We start from the raw sequence: 22,807 nt of genomic DNA, 5'->3' as shown, positions 1-22,807 counted from the left end.
CGTGTAAACTGGAGCCTCCGTGTTTGTTATTTTGTAGTTTCATACAGTATAGGCCACATTTATAAACCCTCGGTTACACTTTTTTAAATAGATTCAATCTTGCACGTGGAAAGTTGAAGTGAGGGCTTTAGTTGCGGCGCATGGACTTAATTTATAAGTAAAGGTAAGACCACAATAACGTTTTTTTATTAAATGTGCTTTTTTGTGTGCTACAGGTTGTATGTGTAAAGTTAAAGTTAAGTTAAAGTACCAATGATTGTCACACACACACTAGGTGTAATGACATTTGTCCTCTGCATTTGACCCATCCCCTTGTTCACCCCCTGGGAGGTGAGGGGAGCAGTGGGCAGCAGCAGCGCCGCGCCCGGGAATCATTTTTGGTGATTTAACCCCCAATTCCAAGCCTTGATGCTGAGTGCCAAGCAGGGAAGAATGCTGGTATGAGCTTTTAAACATAACCCGTTAACTGCTGCCAATCAAATGGTGAATAAGATACTCTTTAGGGTTCATATGTTTGTAAATCTGACTGTGATGAAGTCAGTGCCTCACCAGCCATCAACCTCACCGCACGTCACTGATATATATATATATATATATATATATATATATATATATATATATATATATATATGTCTTAATAAGGTTATCCAAAAAATAGTGCTCGATACCGTAGTAGAGCGCAATATATACATACATATATGTATATATATGTATGTGTGGGAACAAAAAATCACAAGACTACTTCATCTCTGAATGTTCAATAACATGGCAAATTCTTGCATCCAGCACACCTTACAATAGTGGTAATAAAAGATGCAACCTATGCTTGAAAGAGAAACTGTTTATTATATACCGTCCAGACCTGTCATCCCTCAACAAGCGCAGCGAAATTGTATCAGCATGCCGCCACAGACGGAAACACCTCCTAGGTAACACATGAGCCAATCACCACGCCCCTACGCCAGCCTGTACCCACCCACTCTGTGCCCTATATAAACCATGGTATGTGAATGTTTCCATTAAAATCTCCTGATGATTGAGGAACCCCTCATGAAACAGGCCTGTAGAGATGAAATAGTCTTGTGATTTTTTTTCCCCACACATACATATATTGCGCTCTACTACGGTATCGAGCACTATTTTTTGGATAACCTTATTAAGACATATATATCTATATATATATATTTACCAATGACAGTTTTAAAGAAAAAACAACCTGTGGCAGCTTTATGTTATTGTAATCAACATTGCAACTTTTCGACGTGACATATCATTTATATGCTCTTTTATTCCACTTTATCATATATATTTTTTTTTATAGTATTTTTAGAATGTGGCGAAAAAATGAGCTGCGGGCTGAAAATGGCCCCCGACTTCACTTTGGACACCCTGATATAGTGCATAGTTTTTTTTAAATCCCATCATATTCAATGCAATGATATTTTGGGTATAAGAGAGGCAGCAGAGCATCACTTTATCCTTCATTCATTGCAAAATGAAAAGAGAGGGAGCAAAAGAGAGAGAGGTGCTATGGGAGGTATTAGGGGTGGAGATATGGTGGATGTGCAGCTCCATCCCTAAGCTTCCCTTCCCACAGACCCACTGCGCACAATATAGCCCCTTTTTCGCATGCACACGAGCGGACCCACCCAGCACCAGCAGCACCACGCCCACCCCGCACTCTCGCAGCCCAGGTGGGAGCGCGCACTTCGGCCTCGGGATGCAGCGTCTCGCCCTCGGCGCACGGCCAGTGGAGCTCGGAGCTGGAGCACTTTAAAAAAAGGGCACCTGGACTTTTTTTTCTTTTTCTTACAGATTTTTGGGGTGATTGAACAAAAAGAAAAGAGGGAGAAAAAAAGGAAGACAAAGTTGCGTTCAATGCGCAAACATGCTCATCATCTCGTCTCGCAGCGCGCTGCTGTCTGTCTACTACCCGCACATCTTCCTCATCCTCACCAGCGGCAGCTACCTGTACGTTCCTTTACCTCACTTACGCATCATTTTCAACTACTTTTGCACTGAAATAAAGCGTAAATTGCGCACAGGAACCCCAGTGGATAACGCAGGTGTTGAACATAAGAAAGTAATGCGCACTGGGAAATCGAAGCTATAATTGTGTTCATAATTATCACCTTGTGTTGTCTTTCATTGGCATGCAAGCTCATGCTATGTTATGTTTATTATTGCATTTGCAGTGCATGGTGTTTCTAATAAGTTGGTGGCATTATTAAAGACTAAAAATAGCATCTTTCAACACTATGTCTATCTGCACTTGTAGGACATTGTCCTCAGTAGTGGCTCTGGGCGCCAACATCATCTGCAACAAGATACCAGGACTGGCGCCCCGTCAGCGAGCCCTCTGTCAGAGCCGCCCAGACGCCATCATTGTCATCGGCGAAGGCGCCCAGCTGGGCATTAACGAGTGCCAGTACCAGTTCCGCTACGGCCGGTGGAACTGCTCGGCCCTGGGCGAGAGGACGGTGTTCGGACAAGAGCTGAGAGTAGGTCAGTCCCCTTTGCACCGATATTTGATCTTTTTTTAATAGGGGGTATAGAAATTAGACGCATCAATATCCATCCATTTTCTACCGCTTATCCCTTTCGGGGTCGCTGGAGCATATCTCAGCTACAATCGGGCGGAAGGCGGGGGTACACCCTGGACAAGTCGCCATCTCATCACAGGGCCAACACAGATAGACAGACAACATTCACACACTAGGGACCATTTAGTGTTGCCAATCAACCTATCCCCAGGTGCATCAATCAAAACCAGCGAAGTTGGCACGTTGTGTCATTCGTAAATAAAAACAGAATACAATGATTTGCAAACCCTTTTCAACTTATATTCAATTTAATACACTGCAAAGACAAGATATTTAATGTTCGAATTGAAAAACTGTTTTTTTGGGGGGGCAAATAATCATTAACTTAGAATTTAATGGCAGCAACACATTGCAAAAAAGTTGGCACCGGGGCATTTTTACCACATCGACCACAGAACACTTTTCCACTTTGCATCAGTCCATCTTAGATGAGCTCGGGCCCAGCAAAGCCGGCGGCGTTTCTGGGTGTTGTTGATAAATGGCTTTGGCTTTGCATAGTAGAGTTTTACCTAGCACTTACAGATGTAGCGACAAACTGTAGTTACTGACAAGTCGGTTTTTTTTAAGTGTTCCTGAGCCCATGTGGTGATGTCCTTTACACACTGACGTCGCTTTTTGATGAGGGATCGAAGGTCACGGGCATTCAATGTTGGTTTTAGGCCTTGCAGTGATTTCTCCAGATTCTCTGAATCTTTTGATGATATTACGGAGCGTAGATGGTGAAATCCCTAAATTCCCTGCAATAACTTGTTGAGAAATGTTGTTCTTAAACTGTTTGACCATTTGCTCACGCATTTGTTGACAAAGTGGTGACCCTCGCCCCATCCTTGTTTGTGAATGACTGAGCATTTCACGGAAGCTGCTTTTATACGCAATCATGGCACCCACCTGTTCCCAATAGGCTGTTCACCTGTGGGATGTTCCAAATAAGTGTTTGATGAGCATTCTTCAACTTTCTCAGTCTTTTTGGCCACTTGTGCCAGGTTTTTTAAAACATGTTGCAAATGAGCTAATATTTGCAAAAAATAACAAAGTTGTCCAGTTCAAACGTTGCCTTTGCAGTCTATTCAATTGAATATAGGTTGATAAGGATTTGCAAATCATTGTATTCTGTTTTTATTTACTGGTTTTGGGTTTTTATATAGCTTTCTATTTCTGCACCTTGATATAAAAGTAAGACACAAATTATCCAATTATAACTATAGGTACCTGTTTAAGGGCCAAAACAAGGTATACTCACAAATCAAGGGTAGAAAAGAAATAAGTTTGAGCGTTTACCCAAAAAAGTACAATCTACACTAGAGCAACCCATGAGCTACCTATTTGATTGAAAGGTAACTGCATGTACTTGTTCCAGGACCAAAAAAAAAATCACGTACATTCACAACTTGTAAAAGTGTAGAGGGTACAAACGCAGTAACTTTTGACGATACACTAAATCGGTAAGAAACTCATGTAGACCCTTACAGTACAATCTCTGTTATTAATGCACCTTGCATACTACACAAATCACATTACAGGAAAAAATGGCGTGGACTTTAAGGGGTGCCTTGAGGAACGCCTCAGTTATGTAAATCACAAGTCTGGACCCCAGTGTTCTGTGTTTGCTAGGAATATTAAAATGTCAATTTGTTTACAGTGGTCCAAGTTTCTCCGTACAACAGGAACAATCTAGTGTTTTGCACAATTTTGCAGAAGGTCCTTAAAAACACTGACAAAATAAATAGACCAAAGTCAAATGTCTACTGTAGAAGACGCTGGTTCTCCCAAATATAAAAAATAAGACTAATAGTGAAGGGAAAGTCCGGCTTCAGCTTTCTGGACATGTTGCCCCCAAAACTTTTTTGTTGAAGATCGCTGGTCTACACTATTGTACAAGTACAGGGGTAGGGTACCATGACCTTAGCCCATACTCATGGCAATCTTTGATGTCAGAACGTCTAGTGCAGTGGTTCTTAACCTGGGTTCGATTGAAGGTGGAGGTCAAGACACACCCGACTCATCGTGTAAAAAAAGACTTCTCCCTATCGGCGTATTACGGATACGACAACAGCAGAAGTCAGACTGATTTGCAGGTGTGTCATTTGTTGTGAGTTTATGTTGCTTTTGTTCCTTGAACAAGGTGATGTTCATGCACGCTTCATTTTGTGCACCAGTAAAAAAAAACATGGTAACACTTTAGTATGGGGAACATATTCACCATTAATTAGTTGCTTGTTAACATGCACATTAGTAACATATTGGCTCTTAACTAGTCATTATTAAATACTTATTAATGCCTTATTCGGCATGATCTTGTTATAACCCTAACCCTCTAACTCTGGCCCTAACCCCGTAACCCTACCCTAACCAAATAACTCTAAATTAAGTCTTTGTTACTTAGAATATGTTCCCCTAGGTCAGGGGTCGGCAGCCTTTACCAGTCAAAGAGCCATTTTGACCAGTTTCACAAATTATAGTAAACAATGGGAGCCGCAAAATTTTTTTGAAATTTTAAATGAAATAACACTGCATACTAAGTTTTTTTTTTGCTTTGTGCTATGTATAACCAGGGCTCTCAGACACGCTGCCCACACCTTTATGTGGGATTTGAAAGCTGGTGCGGCACACGAGTTTTTAATGATTGGCGCTTGACAGCGTCATGCGTGCCGTGATGGTACAGCATATAGCACACACTACAGTCAGCGTGCCCGATCAGCCACACGTTGTATGGGGCTTCCGCTTGCTCACGTAGGCAACAGCAAGGCATACTTGGTCAACAACCACACAGGTCACACTGACGGTGGCGGTATAAAAAAAACAACTTTAACACTCTTACTAATAATGCGCCACACTGTGAACCCACACCAAACAAGAATGACAAACACATTTCGGGAGAACATCTGCACCGTAACACAACAGGACAAATACCCAGAATCCCATGCAGCCCTAACTCTTCCGCTACCAAACCCCGCCCACCTCAACCGCACAGAGAGAGAGGGGCGGGGGGGGTTGCGGCGGGGAGTCAGGGCTGCATGGGATTCTGGGTGTTTGTTCTGTTGTGTCTATGTTGTGTTAAGGTGCAGATGTTCTCCCGAAATGTGTTTGTCATTCTTGTTTGGTTTTGGTTCAAAGTGTGGCGCATTATTAATAAGAGTGTTAAAGTTAATTTATATGACCACCGTCAGTGTAACCTGTGTGGCTGTTGACCAAGTATGCGTTGCTGTCACGGTGTGCAAACAGAAGATGTATTTTGTATTAAAGTGATAGGCTGGAACGCTGTTAATACAGATTGTAAGGGGCGCTAAATGTTGTACCATCATGGCACGCCCTTATTATAGGCCCTTATTATAGCCGTAAGGGTGAAAATCGGTGAATATTAATCCGGGGAGTTTTCTGCGAGAGGCACTGAAATCCGGAAGTTTCACGGGAAAATTGGGGGTTCAGCAAGTAAGCTGCTGAGCCGCATCAGAATGATCAAAGAGCCACGGGTTGCCGACCCCTGCCCTAGTGTCTAAAACACTCTAAATGAAGTCTTTGTTACTTAGAATATGTTCCCCATACTAAAGTGTTACCAAAAACATATAACTTTGTCTTGAATTTGAAAAAAAAACCCAACATTTTATTTTTCACTAAAGAAGGGTTGGGTGAATGCGCATATGAAACTGGTGAGGTTCGGTACCTCCAACAAGGTTAAGAACCAGCGGTCTAGTGACTGAGCACGACAGCATCGAGTGTAGCCCACAAGAGGAAGGCGAGAAGTTTGTCAAAGAAACATCAACTAGACAAAGGATTTAGTCACTTCTTCTTCCCACAGAAGCCCCCCACATGTGAGACCCTTACATAAATTGCATTGCAATGTGAAAATATTTTGCTGCGGCTTTGGACCCGTGTTTAATCTAGCAGTTCTGGAAGCCATCACTTTTGTTCCAGGGAGACAGACATCTGGATCCCTTTGCTTTCTTCCCTTTTGTCAAGAGGAAATGTCTTCTTTCACTTTGTGGTGTGTAAAGCGGATGAGAGCACACGCTGGACCCAGCTTGGAGACATGTTAAGAACCTTTCTCGGAGGACTGTATATCATAACGAGGACTCGACGATGGGCAAAATTGGTCCATTCAGGCTCTTTCGTGTCGCTTAATCCGTGGCACTTCATTTGCTTGACCACGGGGCCCTTAAACTCATTAAGCGTTGAGAAAGAGCGCGGAGAATCATGCTAACCACTAATTGAAGTCAGGCCCGGCAGCTGGATGGCAACAATGCACTGCTGTACAATCCAAACAAATCACGGCGGGTGTACGATATATCCGGATTGTACAGATTTAGCCTGATGAGAGAGGACTTGAGTTTGTTATTAGTTATGCATGGAGGGGGGTGGGAACCGCAGGACTGATGGTTTCACTTTGTCACGTTGGAAGGAAGCCATTAGAATCTCTCCTATACACAAGACGCCATGCATTAATACCGCGGCCTGTTGAGCGCAGGCATTACGCTGATTGGCGCGGGGGGCCGCTATCCTGTTACACCGACCTACCGTGGTGCCAGTAAATTAATTTCCCCCTGCACCTCAGCGCGCCATAAATACGAAGGGTGTTTATTCTCAATTTCAAATGGTGACACAGCAAAGAAACGGGCACATGTCAGTCAAGCTCAAACCACAGAGGGCTCCGGCGCTGTGGTATCGCTTGCAAAAACAATGTGGACCGCCTAAGACAGACTCGGCAAGACATTTAAGCTGTGTGAGAAATTCCATTGATGAAAAACATAAAACATATCCAAATCTGCCGGTCAGCCAGTAGATGTCACCCATGTTTGCCTCAAGTTTGGACAACAACAGAAGCGGAACTGCTGATGACTTCAGCCTGAAGTTGTGGACAATAAGGGTCAATGTAGGGGTATCCTTGAAGAGGCTCAGTGGTTTACTATGTGGGCAACACATTTCTCAAGAAATAATTGGAAGGAATTTAGGCATTACACATCTGCAAACCATAATATCCATAAAACATCCGGGGAATGCATAAAAATCACCCCACGTAAAGCAGAAACCAACTGCACAGTCCATTGAGGATATTACTACTCGGGCTTGGGAGGACTTTGGAAAAGTGTTCTAAGCATAGGCAATTCGTCGCTGCGTCTACAAACGCCACGCAAATGGGGAAAGCCGTAGATCAATAACGTCCACGAGCCAGTTCTGGGCTGTCTGAGATGACGCAAAGTGGAAAAGTCCGCTGTGGTCAGACGAGTCCGTGTTTCAAAATTGGTTTTGGAAAATCTAGGCTTGAAGAGGAGCGTCCAGATCCCTTCCCGATACACAGCGAGAAAAGTCAGCATCCGTGATGGTATGACGGCGTTTTGGTGGCCTACGGCATCATGGGTAATTAAAAACCTTCAGCACCCGTCAGTGCTACACGGAGTCTGCATGGATCCAGATGACGTCTTCTAATCTAAGCCACATTCGGAGTGTTGCAGCGAGTCCATTGTGGAGCAGCACTCACATTGAATTCATTCAAATGACCGTATTGACCCAAATATAAGACAATATTTATTTTTTTAACCCAAAAAACCCAGAGTCTTCTTATATACGAGGTCTAGAGATCCAAAGTACTTCTCCACAGCGCGTCAGAGCTCTTGAAATAATCCTGAAAATTAAGAATGTTGACATCATTTTGTCATTGCAAACATGAAGCAGCGTGGCTCAGATGGTAGAGCGGTCGTCCAAAAAACCTTTAGGGTTTTACCAGCTTAGCCACTGCCCGTAGTGTCCTTGAGCAAGACACGTCACCCACCTTGTTCTCAGTGCCACCCACACTAGTATGGAGGACTACAGGCGGAAATGAGAAACTACAGAGGAACCTCGATTTACGAACCCCACTATTTGCAAACTTCTCGGTTTACGAAGCTTTAGATCGTGCCAAATATGCCTCAGTGTACAAACCGTGTCTCTGTGTACGAAAGTGTCATTCATTCATTTGACACATTAGTTACTTGATGTGGGTTGAAAGAAGCTAACAAACCAGTCTGGAAAGAAGGAGGGATTCGCTGTGGATTTAGACTTAGAGAAAAGAGGGAACCCACACACACTTCCCCTCCTCTCTCTCCCTGCACTCCATTCTCCACCTTGTGACGGCACGTCGTCTGCTGTTTGCAAACAGCAAAGTAAAAATGATTTCCAAAAATATATATGTATTATTGAAGCAACACATATACAGTATAGTGTCTTCAAAGTAGGGATGTGCCGATCCAGGTTTTTGCACTTCCGATCCGATACCGATATTGTTTTTGCATTTCCGATCCGATACCGATACTGACCGATACTGGCCTATCCGAGCATGTATTAAAGTTTAAAGTTATTTAGCCTACTTAGTTGTCAGAATCATGTTGAAAAGGGTTTTAGTACTCTTGATAACAACTAGCCAGCTGAATTAGGGGAGTTTGAATAATACACAATGGTTGGTAACAAGAAACTGACCTGTTTATTCAAGGATAAACACAAAATAGACAAAATTATACATGACAAACAGAAATAACATCATTGAACTAGGGCTGGGCGATATGGCCTTTTTTTAATATTGCCATATTTTAAGGCCATATTGCGATACACGATATATATCTCGATATTTTGCCTTAGCCTTGAATGAACACTTGATGCATATAATCACAGCAGTATGATGATTCTATGTGTTTTGATTGATTGATTGAGACTTTTATTAGTAGGTTGCACAGTGAAGTACATATTCCGTACAATTGACCACTAAATGGTAACACCCCAATAAGTTTTTCACACTTGTTTAAGTCGGGGTCCACTTAAATTGATTCATGATACAGATATATACTATCAGATATATACTATCATCATAATACAGTCATCACACAAGATAATCACATTGAATTATTTACATTATTTATAATCCAGGGTGTGGAGGGGGGCGCCGGATGTAAGTGTCAAAAAGACAGCCAAAAGAGTTTGATATGAGAATAAATCTAAAGTTAAAATATAGGGTAGAAATGCACCCATTTGCAGGAAATGTAGTCTTTATTTTCAAAATGTTCTTTCAAGGCTTGCATGTCTACATTAAAACATTCTTCATACTGCATTAATATATGCTACTTTTAAACTTTCATGCAGAGAAGGAAATCACAACTAAAAAAATCACTAATTTTTTCATAGGGTGTTGATGTGGAAATTTTTGCCTCTGCATTTTGATGGTGTGGATGTGTGGCACCGAATGGAGATAAGCGTCTCGACAGACGTCACAATATTTGAACAATGATGACGAAAACGGTTTTCTCTGTCGTGTCCGTGTGTCGAAAATTGTTATGCGCTTATTTTTTTATTTGATTTTGTGCGTGGCATAGATTTGCTATGCGCAGAGGACGCTTAAACAGTGCGCAATTGCACAGGCGAGCACCTTAGAGGGAGCGTTGCTCGCACGGCTGCGCTAGCATCACAGCTAACGTTAGCCATGCTGCTACCTCTCTGCTCGGGGAGGACGTATACGTATGTGACGTATGACGTGACAGTATGTGACGTGTGTAAGAAGGTGCACTTGCTGTCTGTGAGAGGGAGACACAGGAAAGAGTGAGAAGAGCCTGTCGTGTACTGCCAGGAGCTAAAAGCAACTGCGTGAGAATTCACAGACCTGTGGATGTGTTGAAGGTGTGCTGGAAAATGCGGAACGGAAATTAGGGAGCAGCAGAAAAGTGGAATGTATTATTTAAATCGGTGCGTTGGAAAACACGGACCGGAGTTTTTTTTAAAACTGGATCTGGGTCGGCATTTTCCCATGCCTTGCCGATACGCAATTTTTGGCAAATATCGGCAGCCGATCCGATCCAAATATCGGATCGGGACATCCCTACTTCAAAGTGTGCATTATTTTACCAAAATAGGGACTTTTGTCAAGGTGAGAACCAATTATTCATATTTACATTGTTTCTTAAGGGGAACTCTGTTTCATTATACAAACTTTTCCATTTACAAACCACGTTCAAAAACAAATTAAGTTTGTAAATCTGGCTCATTTAAAAGTGATTCTTTATTACTGTGCATTGTACTGAATTAAAAAAAACAACAACATAATAACGCCTCATAATTGTCTTTGATTTTTGCAAAAATGTGTCAAGCAAAAAAAGTTCTTATATTTGGGTCAATACGATATTTTCTACTCAGGTAGCAGAGAGGCAGCCTTCACGTACGCCATCACGGCGGCCGGCGTGGCCCACGCGGTGACCACGGCCTGCAGCCAGGGCAACCTGAGCCAGTGCGGCTGCGACCGCGACAAGCAAGGCTACCACGACCGCGAGCAGGGCTGGAAGTGGGGGGGCTGCTCGGCCGACGTCAAGTACGGCGTGGAGTTCTCGCGCCGCTTTGTGGATGCCCGGGAGATTAAGAAAAACGCACGGCGTTTGATGAACCTGCACAACAACGAGGCAGGCAGGAAGGTAAGGGATTCATCTATCGACGCACACCAAGAGGGTACCAAAAAATATCAATACAAGTTTTTGACATAGCGTACCAAACAGTACTCCTTGGTGAAATGGGAGTGCAGTTGTAATATCTCACATTCCAGCAAGCATATGTATCTTCTTAAAGGGGACCTATTGTGCAAAACAAACTTTTGTTACCTATTGGTACCTGGTTTTGTGACGTCAGCGGATATTTCCGTGTATGGTAGAAGTTTGCGCAGTCGAAGTGGAGCCACGTAAATAAGACAGCCCACAAAACGGCGCACCACGAAAAGTAGGTCAGAAAGCGGATTCAAGATGGTCTGTAAAACATAAATCCATGCAACATTTTGACCAAAGAACCACCATTACGTTATGTTGACCACAAGGAAGTGTTTTAAATACGACCACTTTAAGGTGCAATAACAGAGAAATTAATATACTTTAGAGTAGTCAAGGTTTATTAAATAACAGCAAATATTGTCTAAATCTGGGGTTCCTAACCTTTTCCATTACAGAGGTTACTATTAACACTGAATTCGTAATCTTATCCTTGATTGTATTTGCATTCAATATTTCAATCTCACTTATTTACAGTTTAACAGGATACACCTTGTCAAATAATATGAAACCATGTGTTATCACAAAGATTATTATTTATATACAGTATGGGCTTAGGTCAGACTGATTACAAAAATAAATACTAGTCAAATATACTGCACAAGAAGGGACTCAAAACTGATTAAAAATAAATGGACATATAATTACGCAGTTCTGAAACAAATACATTTTAACAAAATGAATAATAAAAAAATAAAATAATAAAATATATCAGTGACGTGCGGTGAGGTTGATGGCTGGTGAGGCACTGACTTCATCACAGTCAGATTTACAAACATATGAACCCTAAAGAGTATCTTATTCACCATTTGATTGGCAGCAGTTAACGGGTTATGTTTAAAAGCTCATACCAGCATTCTTCCCTGCTTGGCACTCAGCATCAAGGCTTGGAATTGGGGGTTAAATCACCAAAAATGATTCCCGGGCGCGGCGCCGCTGCTGCCCACTGCTCCCCTCACCTCCCAGGGGGTGAACAAGGGGATGGGTCAAATGCAGAGGACAAATTTCACCACACCTAATGTGTGTGACAATCATTGGTACTTTAACTTTACACATACAAACTGTAGCACACAAAAAAGCACATTTAATAAAAAAACGTTATTATGGTCTTACCTTTACTTATAAATGAAGTCCATGCGCCGCTGTTGTGCTGGATTAATGAACCCCCTGACGGGAGTGTTATATCAACTAAAGCCCTCACTTCAACTTTCCACGTGCAAGATGGAATCTATTTAAAAAAGTGTAACCGAGGGTTTATAAATGTGGCCTATACTGTATGAAACTACAAAATAACAAACACGGAGGCTCCAGTTTACACGAGGACCACTTTATTTACCTTCTTTCAAAAACTTCCGCTCCACTCCAACGTGTCATCACTTCCGCTCTTAGCGCCTTCAAAATAAGAGCTCAAGGCATATACTGTATAACAGCGCTTAACAGGAACTTAACATCACAAAGAGGAAAGCCCATAAAAATAGGTTACAAAAGTTATTTAATAAGAAGCCAAAAAGTGCAAAAACAATAATGTTCGTGTTGGAGGAGTTGTGAATTAGGTACACCTGCAGTCTGCAGGTGTACCTAATGTTGTGGCCCTGCAGTCATTCACAACTCCTCCAACACGAACATTATAGTTTTTGCACTTTTTGGCTTCTTATGAAATAACTTTTTTAAATAGATTCAATCTTGCACGTGGAAAGTTTAAGTGTGGGCTTTAGTTGATATAACAGTCCCGTCAGGGGGTGCAAATTCTACGGCGGGGGTGCAGGAGGCGGATTACTGCGAGCCTCAGCCAGTGCGTCTTTTGCAGCCGTTTTATGATCGCTCAGCACAAGAAATACGTTACACACATACAGTTGTTGACAAAATACACTGTACATTATATACCTCAGCTAACTAAACTATGGAAATGTATAATATAGTTCATATAGCAATACGGTCTCACTGCACAGCAGGCCAGCAGTTAGCCGAGTCCGCAATCCATGGTGAGGCACAAATGAGTGACGTGCCTCAACTGGCTGCTGATCACCGCACCGTCTCTTCTCAGTATTTGAACGGCAAATGTGAAAATTCAACGATTTTGAATAAAAATAATCTAAAACTGGTGAAGTTAAATGGAAAATAACTTTATAGTATAATCACTGGATACATTTAACAATTTAATAATTGTTTTTTTCTTTTTACATTTTTTTTCTTTCCATGATGGCAGGTGAGGCCCTGCCTCTAGTGACTGCACGTCACTGAAATATATATATATATATACACATACATATATATATATATATGTATATGTTTCAATACAATTTAGGAGCAAATGAAAATACCGCTTCACCATTTAAATTTAGTCATCATTTTTGTGCTGAAGAAACTTTTCTATGACTATAGCTCCGGACTTCTTCTGTTTGACATTGTCATTACTGCCACAAGTGGTGTAAAAGTGTATTACAAGAGGCCCTCTCGAGTGCGCTTGCGGCCCAACAATGGTTAAGAAACACTGGTCTAAATATCAGGCACCACAAGTGAGTCTTGCCTGCAGTCAAGCATGTTCTGTCACCACTTAGCATACACACAAACACAAATATTTCAAATATTGGCCTCAAACGAATTACCCATCGAAAGCAACTGCTTTGTGTACCTCGTGTACAAATAAGTAGTGATTTTAAATGATGTTTCTCTCATTGTATCTTCTGACCAGCAAGCATGCGTCGACAATTGCAATGTGAGAAAGTTCATTGTATATTAACGTACAGTAAGCATGTAGACAATCACAACGTGAGGAAGTTCACGTTGTATATTAACGTACAGTAAGCATGTAGACAATCACAATGTGAGGAAGTTCACGTTGTATATTAACGTACAGTAAGCATGTAGACAATCACAACGTGAGAAAGTTCATTGTATATTAACGTACAGTAAGCATGTAGACAATCACAACGTGAGGAAGTTCACGTTGTATATAAACGTACAGTAAGCATGTAGACAATCACAACGTGAGAAAGTTCATTGTATATTAACGTACAGTAAGCATGTAGACAATCACAACGTGAGGAAGTTCACATTGATGCTAACAATGGTGGCATACATTTTCATTTTCATCACCGCTCAAACAGGAATATTGATTTCGGTGAAAACAAAGGTTGCGTTTGCACGGCCAAACAAAGATGAGTCGTGCCTGACTACCTACCAGCACGTCTGTAAAACAAAATTCGACAGCAAACATGACGTGGTAGTGAAATTCCATAGACCCCATTATCAAGTTACGCTATCGGTTGCTTTTTTTGAGGAAGCAGCCAAAGTGGACATAACACCGGCACTGGGGAGCTGCGGTTCAGTTAAGGGTGAACTCTAACATGTTGTGACATAGCTGGCAACACAAGTGGACATGCCTAAAATGTGTTATCTAGCACTGCCTTAATCCTCTTGGGCGTGGAACTCACCAAAACAGCACAGTTTGTGACTGGAATCCTCTTCTACTCCTCAATGACGACATCACCATCTTCGCTCCTTCAGGGTCCGGAGGAGACATTCTTGGCCAGTCCGTCACCTTCATCTTCTTTAGCAGAGGCACTTGATCCTCTTGAGAGGTGTGTTTGGGCTCGCTATGTCGGGAAACTGCCGTGCAGCCCAGTGTCTGCTTCACAATGATTCATGTATAATGAACCATAGCTCTTCAGTGCTGGCTGAACTCATGCAACCCCAGAGCATGATGCTACCACCATTACGGACTGTAGGCAAGACACAGTTGTTATTTAGAGCAGTGGTTCTCAAATGGGGGTACGCGTACCCCTGGGGGTACTTGAAGGTATGCCAAGGGGTACGTGAGATTTTTTTTAAATATTCTAAAAATAGCAACAATTCAAAAATCCTTTATAAATATATTTATTGAATAATACTTCAACAAAATATGAATGTAAGATCATAAACTGAACATCAAATCAAGTAGGCAACGCAACAATGCAATATTCAGTGTTGACAGCTAGATTTTTTGTGGACATGTTCCATAAATATTGATGTTAAAGATTTATTTTTTTGTGAAGAAATGTTCAGAATTAAGTTCATCAATCCAGATGGATCTCTATGATCTCTTGATGATTACTTCTATGTGTAGAAATCTTTATTTATAATTGAATCACTTGTTTATTTTTCAACAAGTTTTTAGTTATTTTTATATTATTATTATTCAAGTTTTATTCACAATACCATATAACAAATACAATAGTAGTGAAATATCATCATTTAAAGATGTTGGTACGTGAAAGGGTCCCCCAAATAAGCTAGAAGAAGCTTTTGACAGGGGGTCCAGAGGATAGTATATACATGGAATGATGGAACATGGTAGAAAGTACAACAACAAAAAACAAAACATAAAAACAACGCTATATGATTAACACAAGATAATAGTACTAAAGCAAGCATACACATACATACATACATTCATTCAACCATGCAAAACCCAACAGTAGTCTACCCCACATGAGGCATTAAATATAGGTGGTTAATAGATAAGTTTTTAGTTTATTTTTGAAGTTGGAGAATGGATACAGCATCTTGAGGCTCTCATTAAGCCGGTTCCAAATCTTTGGTCCCCTGCATACAACACTTGGAGCGGTACAATCCAGTAAACGATGTTTCCCTGATATCAAATCTAAGTTAGGAGTGTTGTGGGCATGCTGGGGATGGTAGATAGGAACCAAGCTACAGAGCCTTAAATTCAGCCTGTGAATGACTTGATAGGTTAAACAAGCATTTTGATAAATATTGACCTCTGTCAGTCTTAAGAGATGATAATTATGGAATAGATGTGGAGTGGGGGCATTAAACTTGGACCATGACAGGGCCCGTATCATTTTCTTTTGCATGGATTCTAATTTGTGGAGGTAGGTAGGGAAGGTGTTACACCAGATGACATTACAGTAGTTTAGATGTGCTTCAAAGAGAGTTTTATATAGTGTGAGTAGAGCATAAAGAGGAAGATAATGACGAAGGTGAAAGAACAGGCCAACATATTTGGATCATTTGTTTAACAGATGGCTAATGTGACATTTGAAATTGAGGTATTCGTCAATGATGACCCCCAGGAATTTTGTGGAGTACACTCTCTGTATTTCCTGCCCATTGATGTTGATATGGTAGTGCTTAGTATTTGTCCGCTTTTTATTAGAACGAAATAGAATAACATTTGTTTTATTTACATTAAGTGAGAGCTTATTGCATTTGAACCAGGAATCTACTTTCACAAGCTCTGAATTGACAGTTACTTGTAGATGGTGTAGGCTCCTGTGTGAGGTAAACAAATTTGTATCGTCAGCAAAAATTATTTTATGAAAAGTTTCGGAGGAGTTTACAAAATCATTTATGTATAGGATAAAAAGGAGAGGCCCCAAGATGGATCCCTGGGGAACCCCATAATTTATGGTCATACAGGGTGAATTGTGATCATTGACGCATACACATTGCTGCCTTCCGTATAGGTAAGAGCGGAACCAATCCCTCTGACACCATAGTGATATAGCTTATACAATAAGATCTCAAAGTCTATTGTGTCAAAGGCCTTGGATAGATCCAAAAAAATGCCAATACCGCATTTTCCTTCTTCAATACAGTCATTGACCTTTTCCAAAAGGTGGAGTATAGCCATACAGGTGGTGCTTTTTTTACGAAAACCATATTGGGAGGGGACAAGGATATTTAGTTTTTCCAGAAAGCCATTCAGTCGGTTATAGACCACTTTCTCAAATATTTTTGAAAATGTTGGTGAAATTGAAATTGAAATTGGCCTATAATTGTTCATATTATTTTTATCAGCTGATATCTGTTTTTCCAAATAGTTCAAGAAAGACCACTACAAATGAGCAATATTATACAATTGAATAAATCAGAAACTGATGCCATAGTGCTGTATTTTACTTCTTTATCAACCAAAAATGCTTTGCTCTGATTAGGGGGTACTTGAATTAAAAAAATGTTCACAGAGGGTACATCACTGAGAACCACTGATTTAGACAATAATAGCTGTGTGTTTGGGTGGATGTTAACGCTATACTGCGATACAAGCTTCACACTGACGCCACTCTCTATGTTATCAGGTCTTGGAAGAAAGGATGAAGCTGGAGTGCAAGTGTCACGGCGTGTCTGGTTCCTGCACCACTAAGACCTGCTGGATCACCCTCCCAAAGTTTAGAGAGATCGGTTACCTGCTAAAGGAGCGTTACGGTGCCGCCATTCAAGTGGAGCCGGTCCATGCGTCCCGCCTCCGCCAACCTTCCTTTCTACGTCTCAAAGAGGGTCGGGGATACCAGAAGCCCGCCGACACCGACCTGGTGTACCTGGAGCGCTCGCCCAACTACTGCGAGGAGGACAGGGCCACGGGGAGCACGGGGACGCGGGGCAGACTGTGCAACGGCACCTCGGCGTACACTGACGGCTGCAACGTGATGTGCTGCGGCCGGGGGTACGACACGCTCCACTACACGAGGGTCTGGCAGTGCAACTGCAAGTTCCACTGGTGCTGCTTTGTCAAGTGCAACATCTGCAGTGAGAAATCGGAGGTGTTTACCTGCAACTAGAGAGAGGGATGAAAAGGAAGTATTTATTCGACATTTTGCACATTTTGACATCCTATTTGAAATTCTTTATGAAGGATGGTGAGGGAAAGGCTTTGGGCTGGAGTTGCTGGTCTTAAGCATCCTGCAAGAGAAAGGATTTGTTTTGGAAAGCCAAATAAAAAATGTCACAGACAGAAGGCGAACAATTCTGCTACACAGGATTGCGATCATGCAAGTGGTCAAAAGCTGGAATATGACTCACACTGTATTCTGTTTGAACACTGAAATGAAAACTCAATATTTATGTTAGATTTATAGCAGGGGGAAACGACAACTCACCGTTTTTCTTCTCGGCTGCTGCAAAATCTGTCATTTGCAGACATTATCCGTAAGCTTTCATGCATGAAGTCAGGGGTGTCCAATGTGCGGCCCAATGGCAGTTTTTGACCCCGCAACTGTTTCTTTACTGGCCCTATGAATATTCAAAATATAAAATGAATTCATGAATGAGATATATACTATATCTTTATATATTAACTTTGTGTCACATGACACTAATGTCCAAACATTTTCCACTAAGGTCAACAAACTGAAAAATGAAAGCATGAGGGGGCATTTTGATAGCTTTAATTTTCAAAACCAATATATATATATATATATATATATATATATATATATTTTTTTTTTCTTTTTCTTTTAGGGCTCCCCTCAAGTTTTGCCCCAGGGACCCAGACTGGTCGCAGTCATAAAAATGTTAAAAATAAGTCATATACTATATTTTGTATTATTATTACTCAACGCTTAAATCTCCAGATCAATTTCAGGTCTATCTGTCAATATAAAGTAAAAACATTTTTTATGTTTTATGCCTTTTTGTCAAAGAAAATCCTGTTTTTATGGCAAAAACACAAATAGGCAATATTTTCCCCCAAAATTATTTTCAAAGTGCAATATTTATGTAGGTCAATAACTCATAATACTATTGATTTATTTATTTTGAAGCAATGACAGTTAAAAAAATAAAAAATAAATAACATTATTGGGGATCCAAAAGGGCCCCACTCATAAAAGTGTTTAAAATAAGTCATACTTTTTTTTTAAATTACTTTTAACACATAAGTCTCTAGATCAACTTCAGATCGCTCTGTCGGTTTTATTATTTTTACGTTTTTTTTTTAAATGCGTTTGTTTTATGCACTTTTTGTAAAAAAAAAAAATTAAAAAAAATTAAATATTCCCCCAAAAATATGTAAACGTGCAATATTTGACGTGAAGTAATTAGAGCCTTGAATAAGTAAATAATTCCCAACAACATAGATTTTCATTCATAATTGTTTGAGCAATGACAGCTTTAACGGGGAAAAAAACAGCCTGCATGGCAGCTTTGTGTTATTAGAGCAAACATTTTCTCGTTGCATTTCCTAGAGACCTCAGAATAAGGGATTTAAAATTTTTATTTTTCTTACATACATACATACATATATATATATATATATATATATATATATATATATATATATATATATATATATATATAAAGCAATGTGAAATTCAAATATTAAATGTTTCTTTATATACATACATACATATATATATATAATATATATATATGTATATAAAGAAACATATATATATATATATATATAATATATATATATATGTATATAAAGAAACATTTAATATTTGAATTTCACATTGCTTTATATGTATATATATATATATTAATATATATATATATATATATATACACGTATATATATATACACACACAACATACATTGCATAGATTAGCCATCAATCTAAGCAATGTATGCTAGAAATAAAAGTAATCATCAAAAGGAAATGAAGACAGTCTATACAACAACAGCTGCGGGTATGTGTAATTTATTTTTATCCCATATTTGTTTCCACTACCGCACCTTAAATTGGAGTCCTTAATCTCGTTATATGCAAATATAGTGACAATAAAGTCCATTCTATTCTATACATACACAGAGAACGCATATTTTGTCTTCTTACTCACCATGTCCGTGACATGATGTCTCTTCTTCTGCTTTTTCTTCTGTTCTGATTGCCGCGCTTGACTTCAAGCTGTAACCATTATTATTCCGCCGGAAACGGCGCCCACTGAAGGATGGTGTCGCAATATTGTTGTGCGTGTGGAAATCGGGAGAAATTCTTGAGAATGGTGGCCCCGGGAGATTTTCATGAGGGGCACTGAAATTCGGGACTCTCCCTTGGCAAGTATGTACATTTCATCTGTTGCTCTTTTATTCCACTTTTTATGCTTTCTATATATGTATACAGGTATATATATATTTATTTATTTTTACAATGTGCCGTTCAAAATTAGCCGCGGGCCTCAAATGGTACCCGGGCCGCACCTTGGACACCCCTGCACTGAGCTAATACATTGCTTTGTTCAGACAGCATAGCATATGTCAACCTACATTGATTTGGTTTGAGCATCATTGATGCACAAAACGTATAGAAAGTGGCCTCGCATTCTTCAACTTTAACACTTGCCGCCCTCGGTGCAATACGTTTGGACACCCCTGTATTGAGCTATTGATTAGGCATAAGGTATGGCAGTTCTATTTTTAGCATCCAAGCTGGTGAGTGTGAACGGCACTTTCCATTCCCGACTGTGCTCATTGTTGTGTCTGCCACGACCAGGTTGGAATACGGTGAGCATTCCCATGAAAGACGCGCACAAAAGCGCCATTTAAGCCCGCCTGGGTGGATGGCATGTGCCTTAACTACACACTAGCTATTTTGGGTCCATCACCCATTGTCCAACTTACAAAACAATTTGAAGAGTATATTTTTATATGAGGAACATGGCACTTTATGTCATTTATACATGGGGAGAAAGAACGTCACCATTGAAAAAAAAAAAAATAGTGTTTACTATTGTGTCTTTTGAGAGCTTAAGTTATTTGCATGTAAATAGTTTTGTTTTTTTAAGTAGCCCAGAAACCGAAGGTTTCTACTAGTCATTTTCCACAATATGTGTTTCATGTTACATTCTTGGCTTAAATAAAGTCATTACAAAACGTGTTGGGTCGCAAACATGTTTATTAAGCCTTGTAATAAAGTATTTTGCATACGGGAGTCAGGAACACAATGTGGTATAAAACGCTGATATGGTAAAGCCCAGAGTAATGTGTGGTGGCCACGCTGCCTCATTCAGACCTTGGCTGACTCGCACAGCCGCTTTCCTGTGAGGCTCAAAAGCATTGCAGCCAGCCGCTGGAGCGCAAGTAAACACTGTTTTGTTAGCTGTCTGAAATCCTTGGGGACCGGAACCATATAAGCTCCCTCCACCATGGCGGTGGATTGAGGGGAGAGTCCGGTTGATTGTTTCAGTGCATCTTGTCATTAAAAAAAAAAAAAAAAACGTCAGGCAGAGAAAACAGGGTGGGGCAGGTTCTATAACGCGCTACATTGTCGAGATGTCAGGACAGATTATCGCTTCTGACTCTACCACTAATCACCAGAACAAAAGTCAATTACAGGTTAGGAGGAAAGCAGTGACATCGTGAAAAACTCAAATAGGTAGATTGAATGTCTTAAACCCTTTGACACAGCATTTATCTACAATACAGTGCATTTAGTTCGGATTATGAGCATGCAATGAGTATAAACATGATTGTTAGTACAATATAGACAATATTTCTATGGTATGTGTTACATGTATTCAGCATGGGATTTAACCCTGATTAAGGTTAGAAAAGCCTGAAAACTGTGGAGGTATTTGTCTTTGGATTACAGCACAAATAATTATTTTAACCAGCGTTGCCTTTATCTTCATTTCCAAGAATTTGGGGTGAGACCATACAAGAGGTCCTAAAGCTTAGTTTTAGCAAGGAGAACCTCTGCATGTATTGAGAAGGCTTGAAAGTGGGACGTACTAACGCAATGCATTGTGGGTCTTGCTGGACTAGGTATTACTTATTTACATGGCTGAAAACAAGACTCTTTGCTCAAGTTTTGTACAAAGCGAACGTGCGGCAGCATTAACTGCCACAATCGTGGTCATGATCGCTTCAGGCAAAAAAAAAAATAATTTTGTGAGACTTTTCTCATTTCCAGCGTGAAAGCAAAGCCCAAACAAGTCGAGTTAGTGAGCTAATGAAGAGACGGTGAATAGCCTGGATAGCAGCTGTGAGACAAACATGACTTTTAACGCCATCACCTGGTAAACGGTGTGTTCGCGGCATTTTCACACTGGCAAGTTTGAATCAAAGCACATTTTATTCTGTCGCACACGTAGCATTTAGTAAGCGGTTAGTGTTACAAACAACGTACAGTATCCATCTATCCATTTTCTACCGCTTGTCCCTCTCGGGGTGGTGGGGGGTGCTCGAGCCTATCCCAGCTGCACTCGGGCGGAAGGCGAAGTACACCCTGGACAAGTCGCCACCTCATTGCAGGCCAACACAGATAGACAACATTCACACTCTAGGGACCATTTAGTGTTGCCAATCAGTCTATCCCCAGGTGCATGTCTTTGAGGGTGGGAGGAAGCCGGAGTAACCGGAGGGAACCCACGCAGTCACCGGGAAAACATGCAAACTCCACACAGAAAGTGTCCAGAGATCGAACCCAGGACCTTCCTGTTGTGAGGCACACGCACTAACCCGTGTGTGCCACAAAGTACAGTATTTGGGGAGAAAAAACAATACCTTTATTCAGAGATCTGAGAAGACTTTACATGTTTCCCACATTGATGCATTTGTATTTCAGACTTGATATATATTTAGTTTGAAACTAATTTCTCCAGGAGACACGACTCAGTGATAAGTCCGGTTGACTTACCTCTGAAAAGACAACTATTTTTTCTTTCTGCTGTAAAAATCTTGAAGTTTTGCACACACTCAAAGTTGGTTTGTCTGTGAGCCTTTACCAACTATGCATTCCGAAATGTTTGGCCTGTATAAAAACTGACTTTGGTGACTATTGAGATACAGGGCACATTCGGCAGCTTGCTCAAATCTCGTCTATTGGACGTGCTCATTTGGATCAATTCCACCAATCCATCCATCCATCTTCTTCCGCTTATCCGAGGTCAGGTCGCGGGGGCAGCAGCCCAAGCAGGGAAGCCCAGACTTCCCTC

The 22,807-nt window shown here is 40.7% G+C and overlaps 1 protein-coding gene across 1 annotated transcript; it reads left to right on the top strand.

Moving 5' to 3' along the window:
• Nucleotides 1–1,653: 1,653 nt before the first annotated feature.
• On the top strand, nucleotides 1,654–18,304 carry LOC133606176 (protein Wnt-7b-like). The gene is made up of 4 exons (XM_061959816.2): nucleotides 1,654–1,971; nucleotides 2,279–2,505; nucleotides 10,752–11,023; nucleotides 17,230–18,304. The coding sequence occupies exons 1-4, from the start codon at nucleotides 1,889–1,891 to the stop codon at nucleotides 17,707–17,709; spliced, it is 1,062 nt and encodes a 353-aa protein (XP_061815800.2). The 5' UTR covers nucleotides 1,654–1,888; the 3' UTR covers nucleotides 17,710–18,304.
• The last annotated feature ends 4,503 nt before the right edge of the window (nucleotides 18,305–22,807 follow it).

The sequence above is a fragment of the Nerophis lumbriciformis genome, linkage group LG05, assembly GCF_033978685.3.
Source record: "Nerophis lumbriciformis linkage group LG05, RoL_Nlum_v2.1, whole genome shotgun sequence".
Classification (NCBI taxonomy): Eukaryota; Metazoa; Chordata; class Actinopteri; order Syngnathiformes; family Syngnathidae; genus Nerophis; species Nerophis lumbriciformis.
The sequence above is the reverse complement of the archived record's forward strand: the minus strand, read 5'-3'. Positions and strand labels throughout refer to the sequence as shown.